The following is a 17,066-nucleotide window of genomic DNA, read 5'->3' as shown; positions in this document are numbered from 1 at the left end:
GATGAAGTAGGGGTGAACTGTCTGCCCTGGGTAGTGTTACAAACTGCCCAGAGCAATTCAGTCAAGTTGAGAGAGATCCAGCAGGTTTTAACAAGTTATTGCAAATAACAATAGGACCTAACTATATGATCCTAGGCTACAATACTGCAAGTAAGTAAAATCTCACTCCCTGCTGGGTGGTCCAACGAGGCGTACCAGCTGCAGTCAGATGAATCTGTTTCTCTGTCTAGAGCAGGGGTAGGCAACCTATGGGATTTTCAGTGGCACTCACACTGGCCACCGGTCTCGAGGGCTCTGCGTTTTAATTTAATTTAATTTAAAATGAAGCTTCTTAAACATTTTAAAACCTTATTTACTTTATGTGCAACAATAGTTTAGTTATATATTATAGATTTATAGAAAGACACCTTCTAAAAACGTTAAAATGTATTACTGGCATACAAAACCTTAAATTAGAGTAAATAAATGAAGACTTGGCACACCACTTCTGAAAGGTTGCCGACTCCTGGTCTAGAGTATGTCACCAGTGCACTACACACCACACAGAGAAGATCTTAACACATATATATTGTGGGTTACTCATGCGCCCTGTGACAGGCACATACTCAGAATGTCCAGACGTGCCCTAACCATGGCTCCCCTTACTGCTGGAAAACGTGAACACACACTAAAAGATAAACATTAAAAACAAGAAAGGGTAAAGGTGGCTCATGCGGGAGACCCGAGAGCATCTCAGGGTGTGGCCTGTGTCTGGGTTCTGTAGTCCCCTAATGAAAAATTTACTCTTACCTGATCATTTCCTTTCCTTATGTCAGAGAAGCAGATGCAGCCTTTGGAGAAAGACAATTATTTCTGATTACAAAACTCTAAACTGTAAATTTGCCAGTTCAAATTAACATTAAAAGGTTGTGTCCAAAGGGAAAGTTCACTTGTCACTGGTAAACTAACATTTGAGTTAATACTTGTATGTCAGCATTGGAAAACCTCATTTTTGGTTTCGCAAGGGGGTAACACTTAGCCCCAGGAGCAGGGAAAAACTGGTCTCTAGCTCCACAAACCAGAGGGAGGAAAGGAAACCTGTTGTAGCATTGTCAGACATGAATGGACAAAGAGAGAGTGACTCCAATAAGAATAACATCATAGCATATCAGGGTTGGAAGGGACCTCAGGAGGTCATCTAGTCCAACCCCCTGCTCAAAGCAGGACCAATTCCCAGACAGATTTTTGCCATGATCCCTAAATGGCCCTCTCAAGGATTGAACACTCAACCCTGAGTTTAGCAGGCCAATACTCAAACCACTGAACTATCCCTCCCCCCAAAATTGTCTGAAGCACAATTGTGGTGGGCAGCAAAGGAGTTAAAAAGAACAAACAAACTTTCAGACTTTATGGGCAAAAATGAAAAAACTAAAATCATTGTCAAGGTACAGAGAAAAGGACAAGGTGCCGCATCACATGAACCTGTGATAAGTAATGAAGAGCAAAAGCAGATGATGCTGTATTATCACAGGAAGCAGGAGGAACTCAAGAAATTAGAAAAATCGCTGTGCCAGGCCAAGAGCTCACTAGACTTGTGTATAAATCTCATTAGTGTGGTAATGATCTCTAAGGAATATGCCTTTCCCAACTCTCTCAGCTTTAGCACTTTGGAAGGCACCTGTATGGAGAACATAGGATCTGCTTGAAGTGGAATTACATTGTAATTAGCCAGAAGTATCTGGCTATCCTGCATTTGTATGAGGGAGAAGAAAATTGTCTTGGATGCTTGTATTCTCAGTGAGACAAAACACTTCCAGGTCCCTCCTCAACTTACTACTTATCTTTGACAGCTTCACTTGCTAAACAGTTCCTCTGCCAGTCATGGACACAGCCCAGTGGCATGCGAGAGAAGGGTAGCCAGTTCAGTGATGCGCTGCACACTCTGCTCTGGTAAGCATTCTTTGCTTCTGTGCAGTAACTTGGTTTCTGAGAGCAAACTCTCTTCATAAACAGTTTTTCTCTAAATGTCTGTTCAGATATTCTGGCTAGATCAAACCAAGGCATTCTTTTAGAGCAGGGTAGGCAAACTACAGCCTGTGGGCTGGATCCAGCCCATCAGGGCTTTGGATCTGGCCCACAGGATTGCCACCCCTGTGGAGCTGCAGGCCCCGCGTCACTCCCGGAAGCGGCTGGCACCAGGTCCCTGCGGCCCCTGGGGGGGGAGAGTGAGCAGAGGGCTCCACATGCTGCCCTTGCCTGCAGCCAACACCTCCCGCAGCTCCCATTGGCCGGGAATGGGGAACCATGACCAATGTGAGCTTCGAGGGAGGTACCCGTAGGTGAGGGCAGCACGTGGAGCCCTCTTTCCTCCCCCTCCTGCAAGGGAAGTGGTGCTGGCGGCTACTGGGAACGGCATGGGGCCAGGACAGGCAGAGAGCCTACCCTGGCCCTGGTATGCTCCACTGCCACCATGGAGCTGCTCCAGGTAAGCGGTGCTGGGCTGGAGCCCGCACCCCAACCCCCTCCTGCACCTGGCACCCCAACCCCCTGTCCTGAGCCCCCTGCTGCCTGCACCCCAACCCTCTGCTGCACCCTTCCTGCACCCCAACCCCCTGCCCTGAGCCCCCTTCTGCACCTGCACCCCAACCCCCTGCTGCACCCTTCCTGCACCCCAATCCCCTGTCCTGAGCCCCCTCCTGCACCTCACTCCCCTCCTGTATCCCAACCTCCTGCTCTGAGCCCCCCCTGCACTCTGCACCCCCTTCTGCACCCCCACCCCCTCCCTGAGCCCCTTGATACACCCTTCAGCCCTCCTCCGCCCCAACCCCTTGCTCTGAGCCCCTTCCTGCACATCGCACTCCCTCCCATACCCTGCACTCTATCCCACACCCCAATCTGCTCCGCCATACATTCATGGCCCTGCATGCAATTTCCCCACCCAGATGTGGCCTTCAGCTGCAAAGTTTGCCCACCCTTGTTTTAGAGTATCCAGTGTGAAATATGCTGAAATGCTTTCCCAGGAAGTCTTGTCAGGCCTGAGGGGACAGGAAAGAATATAAACAGTTCTTGAAAAACAGATTGGAACAGTTTTCATAACATTTCCTCCCCTCACCCCCCCAAGACAAATAAGGAAGGAAGCAAACAATAATCCTACAGCATGTGCAAACTGTGTCTGGAGACTGATGTTTGTGCAACTGCTTATTGGAAAATGCAGTTTCAAAAGCAGCCATTTTAAAATCTTTTACTTTCAAAAGGATGTTAATATCATCAAAGCTTTCTCAAAAGTGTCTATTCAACTGGTCCTACAAATCTGAAAGTATGAAGAATTTTATTTTTAACTAGTAGGGGATCAAAAGCAGCCTTATATTGATACCACGATTGCAACCTTAACTATGGAGAGGCATCCAGCTCTCTGCATTAAACCATACACCTGCAGAGCCAGACCTAGAACTCTGTACCTATAGTTCCAGAAACACAGGCATCTACCACTTGAGTTAAAGGAAGAACTCTGTTAGACCTCAGCTATAGAAAGACCCCCAAACCTTATGTTTTTTCTACACTGAATTTGTCAGTACAGTCCAACATACATACACGTGCATGTGTATGCACGTGTATATATGCATTCTGCAGTGTAAATGGGCTGTACTGTAGTGTCTGATTCTGCTTCTATTAAAGACAATGTTAAAAAGCTCTAAATCAGATCAGTGGGAGCAGGACTGACCCAAAACTAACCACAGCAAATAGTTGTTAATATTTTTGCTTAATTGCAACTTATTTCTTCAGGTGTAGCTGCCATGTCAGTTTAAGGAATTCTAACTCTCTGGAAGGTGGTGGCAGGGGAGACTATAACTAGCCATTGATGAGCTAGGGAGAAAGGTACAGGTTCAAGTCAATGATTTTCAATGAAATGTAACTCAGGGACAGTTTGATGAATTTTCCTCAGACTTCACAGGAACGTTCTCCTCTCCAATCAGACTAAATCTTGCAATCTTCAGGCCTAACCAGTTTTCTATGCCAAAGTTACAAGATAGAGGGAGGTCAGGAATGGGCTTTGTAATGGAAGCTACTGTCCTGCCCCTGCATAACATGTACTGACTTACTATCCTGATGTTTGGGTTCAGTGTATATATGGAGCACACAGACAACATCTTAAAAGCTGTGGAAGACATCTCCAGTGTTGGGGTCCCAGAGCTGATTAATTCTGCTAATGACGGATATTCTTCTACTTACCCCACGCTGACCAGGTAATAATGTCAACAAAGACCTTGAATCTCATGTGCTGCACAATAGCAATCACTGGCTTCCGACATTCAAGTATCTTATTGTTTGATCTGTCTTGTTTTATGTTAAGGTTTCACATTAGTAATGTTGATACATCTGGGAACTGCTAGGCATTTTCTTAGTAGTGCACATTAAATCTGTACAAAGTCAGCTTTAGCCAATGACAAAATTCCAGCAGGCTTCGGAGCAGGTTTAAGTTTATTATCCCTGAACCAATGCTAATAAATGAACATACACCAGTCAATCCTTGGGTGCTGATGGCCAGTCTGGAAGGTTGTGGTGGTGTATGGTTGTGATGGTTCTCAGGGTGCCTAAGGCTGAGTCACCTTGTTACTTTCTGCCTCCAGTGAGAGGGATACTTGCTTGTGCTTCACTGGGAAGTCAGCTCCCTGATGTCTCCAGTCTGTTAGCCACCTAGACAATCACCTCTGGGTTATGCCAGCCCCTGCTTTGCCTTGTAGGTAACAATAGATACACCCCCAGTCTCCAAGCCTCTTTGATGAGTTTCCCTGTTATGATCAGCCCTTTATCAACTGAACATTCACAGAAATATCAGGTCTTCTGTCCCCAAGGGAACTGTGTACACACCAGTTTGAATGGTTCAACTCAGGATTAGCTCCTTATACAAAACTACAGCACTGAGGTATATTTATAGTGAAAACAATCATAAGTTTATTATCCAAGAGCATACTTCCAGTATAGATACATAAGACCCGAGATAGTAGTGGTATATAATTTTACAATGCTACTCACAACTGTGTGAGACTGGCTTTCCTTTGATACCTTGCATGACATTTTTTGATGAACCAGGATATACATAGCAGAATCAGGATATACTTGTAACCAGTGCCATCCCAACATCAAAGGAAGGGATTCTGCTCCACATATTTCCTGGTCCCCCAAAAGAATGGGGGATGGAGACCAATTCTTGATCTACACCAACTAAATGTATTCATCTGAAAATCAGAATTCTGCGTCATCACACTGGCATCAATAATCCCCTCTCTGGAATAGGGCATATGGTTTTTGGCTCTTGACATGTAAGATGCTTATGGTCACATAGACATTTATCTATCTCGCAGACGGTTCCTCATTGGGCAAGATCACTAACAACTCACCGTCGTCCCATTTGGACTAGCTACAGCACCCAGGGTCTTTACAAAAGTCCTTTCAGTGGTGGTGGCTTGGATGAAAAGAAATAGCTTACCGTCTTTCCATATGACGACTGGCTCCTCACAGGCAGATCCAGCAGAGAAGTCCAGTCAGTGACCCTATTCCTATTCTGTCTACTGTCTTCCCCGGGAATCTGTGTCAACAACGAGAAGTCCACTTTGATCCCCCCAAGGTCCATAGACTTAACAGGAGCAATCCTTCATTCCACTACAGCAAGAGCCTATCTTTCCATGAAGAGATTAAATGCCATGAGTGACTTTGGACCATATGAGGAAAGATTAAAGAGGCTAGGACTCTTCAGCTTGGAAAAGAGGAGACTAAGGGGGGATATGATAGAGGTATATAAAATAATGAATGTGGAGAAAGTGGATAAGGAAAAGTTATTTACTTATTCCCATAATACAAGAACTAGGAGTCACCAAATGAAATGAACTGGCAGCAGGTTTAAAACAAACAAAAGGAAGAAGTTCTTCACGCAGCACACAGTGAACTTGTGGAACTCCTTACCTGGGAGATTGTGAAGGCTAGGACTATAATAGCATTTAAAAGAGAACTGGATAAATTCATGGTGGTTAAGTCATAAATGGCTATTAGCCACGATGAGTAAGGAATGGTGTCCCTAGCCTCTGTTTTTCAAAGGATGGAGATGGATGGCAGGAGACAGATCACTTGATCATTGCCTGTTAGGTTCACTCCCTCTGGGGCACCTGGCATTGGCCACTGTCGGTAGACAGATACTGGGCTAGATGGATCTTTGGTCTGACCTGGTACAGCCATTCTTATGTTCTTATGAGTGATCACATCCCTCAAGCTGCTGGCAATGCCCCTACTTATACAGCCCAAAATGCCGTTAGCATTCTTGGCAACAAGGGCACACTGTCGACTCATATCCAGCTTCTCGTCCAATGTAACCCCTAGGTCCTTTTCTGCAGAACTGCTGCTTAGCCACTTGGACCCTAGGTTGTAGCAGTGCATGGGATTCTTCCGTCCTAAGTGCAGGACTCTGCACTTATCCTTGTTGAACCTCATCAGGTTTCTTTTGCCCCAATCCTCTAATTTGTCTAGGTCCCTCTGCATCCTATCCCTACCCTCCAGAGTATCTACCATTCCCAGTTTAGTGTCATCTGCAAACTTGCTGAGGGTGCAGTCCGTGCCATCCTCCAGATCAAATTAATGAAGATATTGAACAAAACCGGCCCCAGGACTGACCCTTGGGGCACTCCGCATGAAACCGGCTGCCAAGTAGACATGGAGCCATTGATCACTACCCATTGAGCCCTATGATCTAGCCAGTGTCAACGAGAAGGGTTGGTGAAATAAGTGCCCTGATGGCCTACCCTCCCTACAACATTTTCTCCAAAGACAAGATTTTACTATGCGACCCCACCCCAAATACCTTCCCAAGGTGGTGTCTACCTTCCATCTTAACCAGCCAATACACTTACCAGTATTCTATCCCAAGCCTCATACAACCCAGAGGGACGTGAGCATTACATACCCTCGATGTCCAACGGGCTCTTGCATTCTATCTTGACAGAACTAAGCCATTTCGTAAATCCCCTAGGCTATTTGTTTCTACTACCAAGAGATCAAAGGATGATGCTATCTCTAAGCAACGAGTCTCCAAGTGGATCTCAGACTGCATCAGATCCTGCTACCAAACCCAGAATGTTCAACCACCGGAGAGTGTCAGAATTCATTCTACTCGAGCAATGTCAACATCAATTGCCTTCCTCCACAACATACGTATTACAAACATATGCAAGGTGGCCACATGGACATCTGACCACACATTCGCCAAACATGCTATCGCATGGGATACCACGGCAGACGCCATAGTGGGCCATACAGTACTGTCTACTGTTATTACTGCCGCAACTCCAAAATCCCACCAACCATAGTAGGTACTGCTTCACATTCACCTGGAGTGGAGCACCCACAGGGACAACACTCGAAGAAGAAGAGAAGTTTACTCATCTTGCAGTAACTGAGGTTCTTTGAGATGTGTAACCCTGTGGGTGTTCCACTACCCACCCTCCTCCCCTCTACTTTGGAGTTCCTTCCTTGGTAGTCCATGGATCCGATGACAAATCTGAGCAAATCATCTATTGTTGGTCTCATGGTGTGCCCTCTGATGGCTATACAAGCCAATTCTAGAGGTGCATATTTGGCTGCAGATGGGGCATGGGAAGTTTGCAGTCAGTGGGTTGTGCGCTGCTGGTGCTTTGTGACGTTGTTCGTGTGCCTCTTGTAGACGCCGGCAGTGGTCTTCCTCAAAGGCGATGCAGGTATTTCTGACTGTTGCACACTACTGTGTTCTGTCACTGGCGGTGTCCTCAAGGTCCCTGAGTTTGATACTGCTTTACTGCAGATTGGCTTTGATGGTGTTCTTGTAACATTTTCGTGGACAACCTATATGCCGGATGCCCTAGGAGAGCTCATCATAGAGAAGCTGGCAGGGGATTCTGTTGGCATCCATGCTGCTAACATGACTGGTCCAACGTAGCTGTGACTTCATGATCATCATTTCGATGCTTGTTATCTGAGCTCTCTCGAGGTCGTCAAGATTGGGCACTTTGTCTTGCCAGCAGATCTTCATGATGTTGCGGAGGCAATGCATATGGAATGCTTCGAGTTGCTTGATGTGACGCCTATATAGTGTCCGTGTTTCACACCAGTACAAAAGAGATGAAAGAACAGCAGCTCTGTACATAAGCAGTTTTGTTGACATCCGGATGTTGTGGTGGTTTAAAACTTTGACATGCAGATAGCCAAGTGTCTGGCTTGCTTTGGATATTCATGCATTGATCTCATTATCCAGTGATCCATCACTGGATATGACACTGCCCAGGTATTTAAAGTTCTCCACTACTTTAACCTGAGTGCCATCAATGGAGATACTTGGGACAGAAGCATTTGGTCCAGGTACAGGTTGATGGAAAACTTCTGTCTTTCCGAGGCTAATAGTTAGTCCGAAAAGTTGTGAGGCCTCGGCAAACTTGTTGACAATGTGCTGAAAATAATTTTCAGTGTGAGCCATGAGGGCACAGTCATTGGCAGAGTGCCTCAAGAAAGAGTTTCTGCACTGTCTTAGTCTTTGCATTGAGGCGACAGAGGTCAAAAAGTGAACCATCGTGGTGGTATTTCAAATATATACCTCGATCCAGATCTTTCATTGCATGGTTGAGGACGCATGCAAAGAACAGGTTAAATAAGACAGGAGCGAGAACACATCCTTGTTTCACGCCATTGGTGATGTTGAAGAGGGCAGATGTGGCTCCATCAGACAATACTTTGCCTATCATGCTGTCATGAAAAAGGCATATAATCTGGACAAATTTGCTTGGGCAGCCAAGTCATGTTAGAATAGTCCAAAGGGCTTCCCTGTTGATGGTATCAAACGCCTTTGTCAGATCTATGAAGACAGCATACAGGTGCATGTTCTGTTCAATGCACTTCTCTTGTATTTGTCTGACAGCAAACACCACGTCGACTGTGCTTCGGCCAGGTCGAAAACCACATTGACTTTCAGGTAAATTTGCCTCAGAAATACTAGCTATTAGGTGGTTCAAGATGATGCGGGCAATGATTTTCTCTCCAACGGAGAGGAGGGATATGCCTCTATAATTTCCACATTCTACTTTGCTGCCTTTGCTCTTGAAAAGAGAGACAATAGTAGCGTCATGGAGGTCCTGTGGTATGTTTTCATCCTCCCAGATGCTGATGATCACACTGTGTAACGCTGCCGTGGTATCCCATGTGATAGTAACTACTTTGGAGTACTAATCAGATAACTCCATGGTAGAGAAGGAACTGAGGAGGATGTGGGACGTGTGCATTCAGGCAGACCCGAACGATGCTGTGAGACAGCAGCTGAGGGCATGTGTCCCAACCAGGCAGTGCTACCGAAGATCTCCAATCAACAGCGCCAGGATGCACCATCATCTGGAGTGGAGCACCCACAGGGACACTCGTCTCAAAGAGCCTCAGTTACTACAAGGCGAGTAACTTTCTCTTAGTTACCCTATAGGTGCTCCACTACCCACCCTCCCCTCTACTTCAGAGTTCTAATTTAGTCCTTTGTGGTAGAGAAGGAACTGGGGATCGCAGGCCCACAGTGCTAGTTAATCACTGCAGCAGGTGCGAGACTGGGAGGGCGCACCCACAAGGATTTACATTTCAAAGAACCTGAGTTACTGCACAAAGTCTCATCTCTTTGGACCTCGGGGTTCTGAGGGCGCTCAAGGGGGTTCTCGATGAGGTCCTTCATTCTCCATCACAGTTGGTAGTGTGACAAAGCTCTGAGCCTGTATTGGTGGGTCCCGTGCTTCCTGGCAGATACAGTGGCCTCAGAAGCTCGCTAAGGCCTTCAATATGACCTCCCTTTCCCAGTATGGCGGCAAAGGTTACAGCTTATTGAGCTATTTTCATCACAGGCTGATATGGGAGGTGGGTAGGTAGAATACCCACAGTCTCTCTTGCTCCTTAGAGCTCCATAGGCACCATTTGGTTTCCTGCCTGGACCAAAGTCTGTTTTCCCCTTTCAAAGGGATCTCTGTAGATCATGTGGGGGCAAGGGGGGAACCCAGGCCTGCCCTCTACTCCGGGTTCCAGCCTAGGGACCCTAATGATAGCAGCTGTGAGCAGCTTCCCTCCTCCACTGATGCTGCTTTGATTCCCTGGGCCACTTCCCCGTGGTCCCCTTTTCCAAGCTTCACCCTTACTTCAGGGTTCAGTAATGCTTCCTCTCCTCTGGCTCCTTTCATCTGGGCTCCTCTCGAGAGAACTGGAAAGGAGAGCTTTTAAAGCAGTATAAGTGGGACCTTAATTGGTTCCAGCTGTCTCCATTAGGCTAACAGCCTTAACTGATCCTTTATTAGTTAATTGAGGTCAGGTGCCAACATTAGCCTAATGACCTTAACTGGTTAAATTGGCGTCAGGTGTCTTGATTGGCCTGGAGAAACTCTTGTTTGGCTATCCAGGGAACAGGGACCTGCTCATTCTGAGGCTGATATACCTGCCTTCCACTACCCTCTTATATCCTTCTGGTCTGAGTCCATCACAGTAAGTGTACCATGGGGCTTCGGGGTAGAACTAGATAAATCATTGTGATGGGGGCCATCTTTGTGGCCCAGTGCTGGGAGGGTTGTGGATTGCAGTCGGGTTCTCCCATGGTCAGGAGGGCCTTGGCAGCTAAGGAGTCCTCCATGAGACCGACGGCCACCTTCAGGGTGATGAGCTGGTGCCACAGGACCCATGCCCTCCTTCAGGGTGGGAGGATGTGTATGAATTGTTCGACTGCCACCTGCTTGGCGAATTCGGTGTCCGTGTGCCAATTCGGTTGGAGCCATTTCCAGCAGACATACATAAGCTCCTGGGCTACGATGCCAGGTTGTGCCTCCGGCAGATATGTCTTCCCCCAAAATCTATGCTGACAGTTTTTAGAGGGTGATGTCCAGAGTGTCCAAGATAGTGATCTTGACTGCTCTATAGTCACGGGCCTCCTCATAAGGAAGACTCTGATAGGCAGCCTGGGCAGCTTCTGTCAGATATGAGGCCAAGAGCATGTCCCATTGTTCCAGAGCACCACCCAGCTGCCAAGGCAACTCTCTCAAAAGTAATCAAAAACTCTTCAGAGTCATCTTCCAGACCCATTTTTGTGAGATGTAGTGGCAGCATGGGGCCCCTGGGGCTGCTGCTCCTCTTCCTCCAGGACCAGGGGAGTGGGGTGGCAGGGCGGACAGTTGTTGAAAACATTGCCTCTGCTGGTCCTGCTGCTGGGCCCCCAACTTACAGAGCAGCTGCTGCTGCTGGGTCTCCAGCTTCCGAAGTAGTTGCTGCTATTGCTGTTGGATTTTGGCCCCCATTTCATCAATTGCTTGAGCTCCATGGCTGCACTCGGGTGGGTTGTTGTCTAGGCACAAGGGCAGCCCCCCCCTCTGTTTCAGGGGGCGAGTGATGCCCGAATTCTCCACCATGTGTAAGGCAGTCATGGCTCTCTACCCATCCGTCAAGGAGCGAGGCCATGCCCCCTAGCTACATTGATCCATATTTAGTTTAATCTGAGCTGGGGTTCCTGGAATTCTTAGCCCTGAAAAAAATAACTATTCTTCAAAAAGTTCCTAGCCTGTTTTTCCCCCTGCAGAGCTAGAGATCAAACTATTGCTGTGATGTGAGTGAGAATGGTCTCAGTCTGTCGGTGTTTACCCAGGGTAGCTCATGGCATCCACTAAATCTTTGGGGGACCCGAATTATGAATGGCATGTAAGACCATGTTCACTTCTTCCCTTGCTGATCTGGAAGGATTACAATGTGCTTGCACTAGGGCTGTCAAGCGATTAAAAAAATTAATCGCAATTAATTACACAATTAATCGCACTGTTAAACAATAATAGAATGCCATTTATTTAAATGTTTTGATTTCTACATTTTCAAGTATATTGATTTTAGTTACAACACAGAACACAAAGTGTACTATGCTCACTTAATATTTGTTTATTATTACACATTTGCACTGTAAAAAAAAATAGTATTTTTCAATGCACCTCATACAAGTCCTGTATAATTATGTACAAAAAAATAAATGCATTAAAAAAATAAAACAGTGTAAAACTTTAGAGCCTACAAGTCCACTCAGTCCTACTGCAGCGAATTACTCCTACTGCAGCCACAAACAAATTTGGTTACAGTTTGCAGGAGATATAATGGTGCCTGCTTCTTGTGTACAGTGTCACCTGAAAGTGAGAACAGGCGTTCGCATGGCACTGTTGTAGCTGGGGTCACAAGATACTTATGAGCCAGATGTGCTAATGATTCATATGTCCCTTCAACTTCAACCACCATTCCAGGGGACATTCCATGCTGATGACAGGTTCTGCTTGATAACGATCAAAAGCGGAGCGGACCGATGCATGCTCATTTTCATCATCTGCCACCAGCAGAAGGTTGATTTTCTTTTTTGGTGGTTTAGGTTCTGTAGTTTCCACATCGGAGTGTTGCTCTTTTAAGACTTCTGAAAGCATGCTCCACATCTCGTCCCTCTCAGATTTTGGAAGGCACTTCAGATTCCTAAACCTTGAGTCAAGTGCTGTAGCTGTCTTTAGAAATCTCACGTTGGTACCTTCTTTGCGTTTTGTTAAATATTCTGTGAAAGTGTTCTTAAAAGTGGAGGACAGACTACAGTTAGTAGTTCTGCAATTTCACATTTGAGTTCCTTCAGAACTCTTGGGTGAATACCATCTAGTCCTGGTGACCTATTGTTGTTTAATTTATCAATTTGTGCCAAAACCTTCTCTAATGATACCTCAATCTGAGACAGTTCCTCAGATCTGTCCCCTAAAAAGAATGGCTCAGGTTTGGGAATCTCCCTCACATCTTTTACTTTGTTTCTTTTACTTTGTTGTTTAGCCACTGTGGCTCTTTTTTGGTTCTCTTACTATGTTTTTTAATTTGAGGTATACATTAAAGTTGAGCCTCTATTATAGCGTCTTTAAAAAGTTTCCAAGCAACTTGGAGAGATTTCACTTTTGGCACTGTACCCTTTCATTTCTATTTAACTAACCTCATTTTTGTGTAGTTCCTCTTTCTGAAATTAAATGGTACAGTGTTGGGCCACTGTGGTGTTTTTCCTGCCACAGGAATATTAAATTTAATTATATTATGGTCACTATTACCAAGCAGTCAAGCTATGGTCACCTCTTGGACCAGATCCTGTGCTCCACTTACAACTAAATCAAGAATTGCCTCTCCTCTGGTGGATTGCAGGACCAGCTTCTCCAAGAAGCAGTCATTTAAGGTGTAAAGAAACTTTCTCTCTGCATTCCATCCTGAGGTGACATGTACCCAGTTTGACGGGTCGGATCACAGAAACCCTGTTGGGAGCTGCCACCTGATGTGCCAAGACTACTACTACCCCTGCTTTCCTTGCCAGCTCAAGACTCTAGCATCCTATCTTGCTGAGCCAGACCCACCCGTCTGTTCCAACAGAGATCCAGGATCTGAATTACTTATCCCAAAGCTGCAGGTTTACCTGAAAGCAGCTAACAGAAGCGTTCTTGTCTTTATCACTCAGATGCCCAACTCCCAATGGGGTCTAAATCCAAATAAATCCGTTTTACCCTGTATAAAACTTATACAGAGTAAACTCATAAACTGTTCATTCACCCTCTGTAACTCTGATAGAGAGATATGCACAGTTGTTTGCTCCCCCAGGTATTAATACATACTCTGAGTTAACTAATAAGTAAAAAGTGATTTTATTAAATACAGATTACTGCTATATTCTTTTATTAGAGCATGGACGTTATATCCTGTCATAAACAGATAGTTAAGGGTTATGTCTCTTTACCTGTAAAGGGTTAAGAAGCTCAGTGAACCTGGCTGACACCTGACCAGAGGACCAATTGGGGGACAAGATACTTTCAATCTCGGTGGAGGGAAGTCTTTGTTTGTGTTGTTTGTTTTGTTCTTTGTTCGCTCTTGGGGCTAAGAGGGGCCAGATGTGCAACCAGGTTTCTTCAATCTTTCTGAAATAGTCTCTCATGTTCAAAATAGTAAGTATAGCTAGAAAAGGCAGATTAGTCTTTTGTTTGTTTTCTTAACTTGTAAATGTGTATTTTGCTGGAAGGAGTTTTTACCTCTGTTTGCTGTAACTTTGAATCTCAGGCTAAGGGGAGAAGTCCCTCTAGTCTATATGATCTGAATACCCTGTAAACATTTTCCATCTTGATTTTACAGAGATAATTTTACTTTTCTTTCTTTAATTAAAAGCTTTTTTTTTTTTTTTTTTTTTTTTAAGAACCTGACTGATTTTTTTCCCTTGTTTAAGACCCTAAGGGGATTGGGTCTGAACTCACCAGGGATTGGTGGGGGGAATAAATGAAGACTCGGCACACCGCTTCTGAAAGGTTGCCTACCCCTGCAGTAGATCATAACCTTTATGGAGATATGTTACATGGCATATGTAGCATAAAACACATTCTAAGCATATTTCCATTGAGCCTTATGGGAGATAACGTCACACCCAGTCAATATGGGGATAATTGAAATCACCCATTATTATTATTGAATTTTTTATTTTAATAGTCTTTCTAATCTCCCCAAGCATTTCACAGTCATTATCACCATCCTGGTTAGGTGGTCAGTAATATATCCCTACTGCTATATTCTTATTATTAGAGCATTGAATTTCTATCCATAGAGAGTCTATGGTACAGTTTGATTTATTTATGATTTTTACTTCATTTGATTCTGTACTCTTTCACATATAATGCCACTCCCCCACCAGCACAACCTGTTCTGTCCTTCCGATATATTTTGTACCCTGGTATTATCCTATCCCATTGATTATCCTCATTCCACCAAGTTTTTGTGATACCTATTATATTAATTTCCCCATTTAATACAAGGCACTCTAGTTTATGCATTTTATTATTTAGGCTTCTAGCATTGGTATATAAGCACTTTAAAAACTTGTCTCTTTTTAGCTGTCTGCCATTGCACAATGTAATTGAATGGGACTCTTTTTTTTATTTGACTGTTTCTGATCAGACCCTGCCTGTATTTTATCATTTTCCATCTTCTGGTTCTAACTAGGACATAGAGATTCTCTATAAATAGATCTTCCCCTAAGGGATGTCTGAACCATGTGCTCTTCCGCACCTGTTGGCTTTCCCCCAGCTCTTAGTTTAAAAACTGCTCTAGGACCTTTTTAATGTTAAGTACCAGCAATCTGGTTCCATTTTGGTTTAGGTGGAGCCCATCCTTCCTGTATAGGCTCCCCATTTCCTAAAAGTATCCCCAGTTCCTATTAAATCTAAACCTCTCCTCCTTACACCATCGTCTCATTCAGGCATTGAGACCCCGCAGTTCTGCCTGGCTAATTGACCCTGCGCGTGGAACTGGGAGCATTTCAGAGAATGCTACCATGGGGTCCTGGACTTCAATCTCTTACCTAACAGCCTAAATTTGGCCTCCAGGATCTCTCTCCTATCCTTTCCTATGTCATTGGTACCTACATGTACCACTATCATATGTCTACTAAGGAATCTATTTGTCAAAAATATTTCCTGAATCTCTTTTGTCTGTATTGTTACAGACATATGTGCTGACAAGTATTTTGAAATAAATGACCAAAAATAATTGAAACTGGTATGATCATATTGTGTTGTTTTGACAAACAAAATATGCAGAATTTTGCAGAATTTTAAAATGTGCGCAGAATTTTTTATTTTTTGTTGCAGAATTTTTAAATTTTTGACAAAGAATTCCCCCAGGAGTACTACTATGCAGCACTGCATTATAGAATTGTGTACATGATATAATTAGCAGGGCATGGGGTTTCATTACAAAGACTGTTGTCAGTAATAAGCTGAGGTACCAGAGCAGTCTATGCGTTTATTATCTGCATGTACTCCAGGTAAAGTGAGTGTGGTCAGTGTCAAGTGTAGCTGTCCTTAAATGGTAGATGCAGTGTTTTTGTAGCTGTGTTGATCCCAGGATGTTAGAGAGACAAGGTGGATAAGGTAATACCTTTTATTTCACAGAAGTTGGTCCAATAAAAGATATTATCTCACCCAGCTTGTCTCTCTGAATGGTGGAGGCAGTAGTTAGCTCTGCTTGGTAGAGGTGTGTTTGTGAGATCTGTGGATTAGTTTGAGGTGTGTGATGGAGGTGTCTTTGTGATATGATCAGATGTATGTTTTTCACCCTTTAATGCGTGTGAGGAAAGGGAGAAGATACATGTGGTATGCCACATATCTATGGAGAATTTGTGTACACTATGTCCATAGCTGGGCATGAGGCTTTCAATAAAACAGGTACAGTCTGCAGTAAGATGGAATATGACAGGATTCCAACAGTTTAATGATAGTTTAGTGATGATGTATGTAGAGATGGTATCTTGTGAGCAAATGTAAGGGAATTTTAAGAAGTTGTGAAGTGGTTCTTAAATCTGAACATGTTATATTCTTTCTGGGGACTATGGTAAGTTCGAGTCTATGCTTTTTTGTCCTTTAATAGTGTAAGATGGAATCCAGTGGGTAAGAGTGAATGGGTTGTAAAAGGAGGTGAACTGTGAGCTTGGAAGAATAAAGATATGTGTGTTCATAGATTCCAAGGCCAGAAGGTACCATGGTGATCATCTAGTCTGACTTGTATAACACAGACCAGAGAACTTCCCAAAATAATTCCTAGATCAGATCTTCTAGAAAAAACAGCCAATATAGATTTAAAAATTGTGAAATCACCCCTTAACCTTCTCTTTATTAAGCTAAATAGATTGATCTCCTTGAGTCTCTCAGTATAACGATGTTTTCTAATCTTTTAATGCTTCCTGTGGTTCTTCTCAGAATCCTCTCCAATTTATCAACATTCTTCTTGAATGGTGGGCAACAATAATACATTATTCCATCATCGTTAGTACCAGTGCCAAATAACCTTTTGGCAATAGCATCACAGTGGGAGGTCATGCTCAGCTGATTATCCACCATGCCCCCCAAATCTTTTTCAGAGGCACTGCTTCCCAAAGTACAGTTCCCTGTTCTGTAAGTACAGGCTACATTCTTTGTTCCTAGATGTATACATTTACATTTTGCTATATTAAAACACATATTTTCTTTTGCTCAGCTTACCAA

The 17,066-nt window shown here is 44.3% G+C and overlaps 1 protein-coding gene across 1 annotated transcript in view; it reads left to right on the top strand.

Moving 5' to 3' along the window:
- Positions 1-17,066, top strand: part of FANCD2 (FA complementation group D2) — a 154,420-nt gene that overhangs the window by 97,447 nt on the left and 39,907 nt on the right. The window contains 2 exon segments of the mRNA XM_075073058.1: positions 1,830-1,929; positions 4,101-4,223. Of these exon segments, the coding sequence (XP_074929159.1) occupies positions 1,830-1,929; positions 4,101-4,223 (223 nt within the window).

Source organism: Chelonoidis abingdonii, chromosome 16, assembly GCF_003597395.2.
Source record: "Chelonoidis abingdonii isolate Lonesome George chromosome 16, CheloAbing_2.0, whole genome shotgun sequence".
Classification (NCBI taxonomy): Eukaryota; Metazoa; Chordata; order Testudines; family Testudinidae; genus Chelonoidis; species Chelonoidis abingdonii.
The sequence above is the reverse complement of the archived record's forward strand: the minus strand, read 5'-3'. Positions and strand labels throughout refer to the sequence as shown.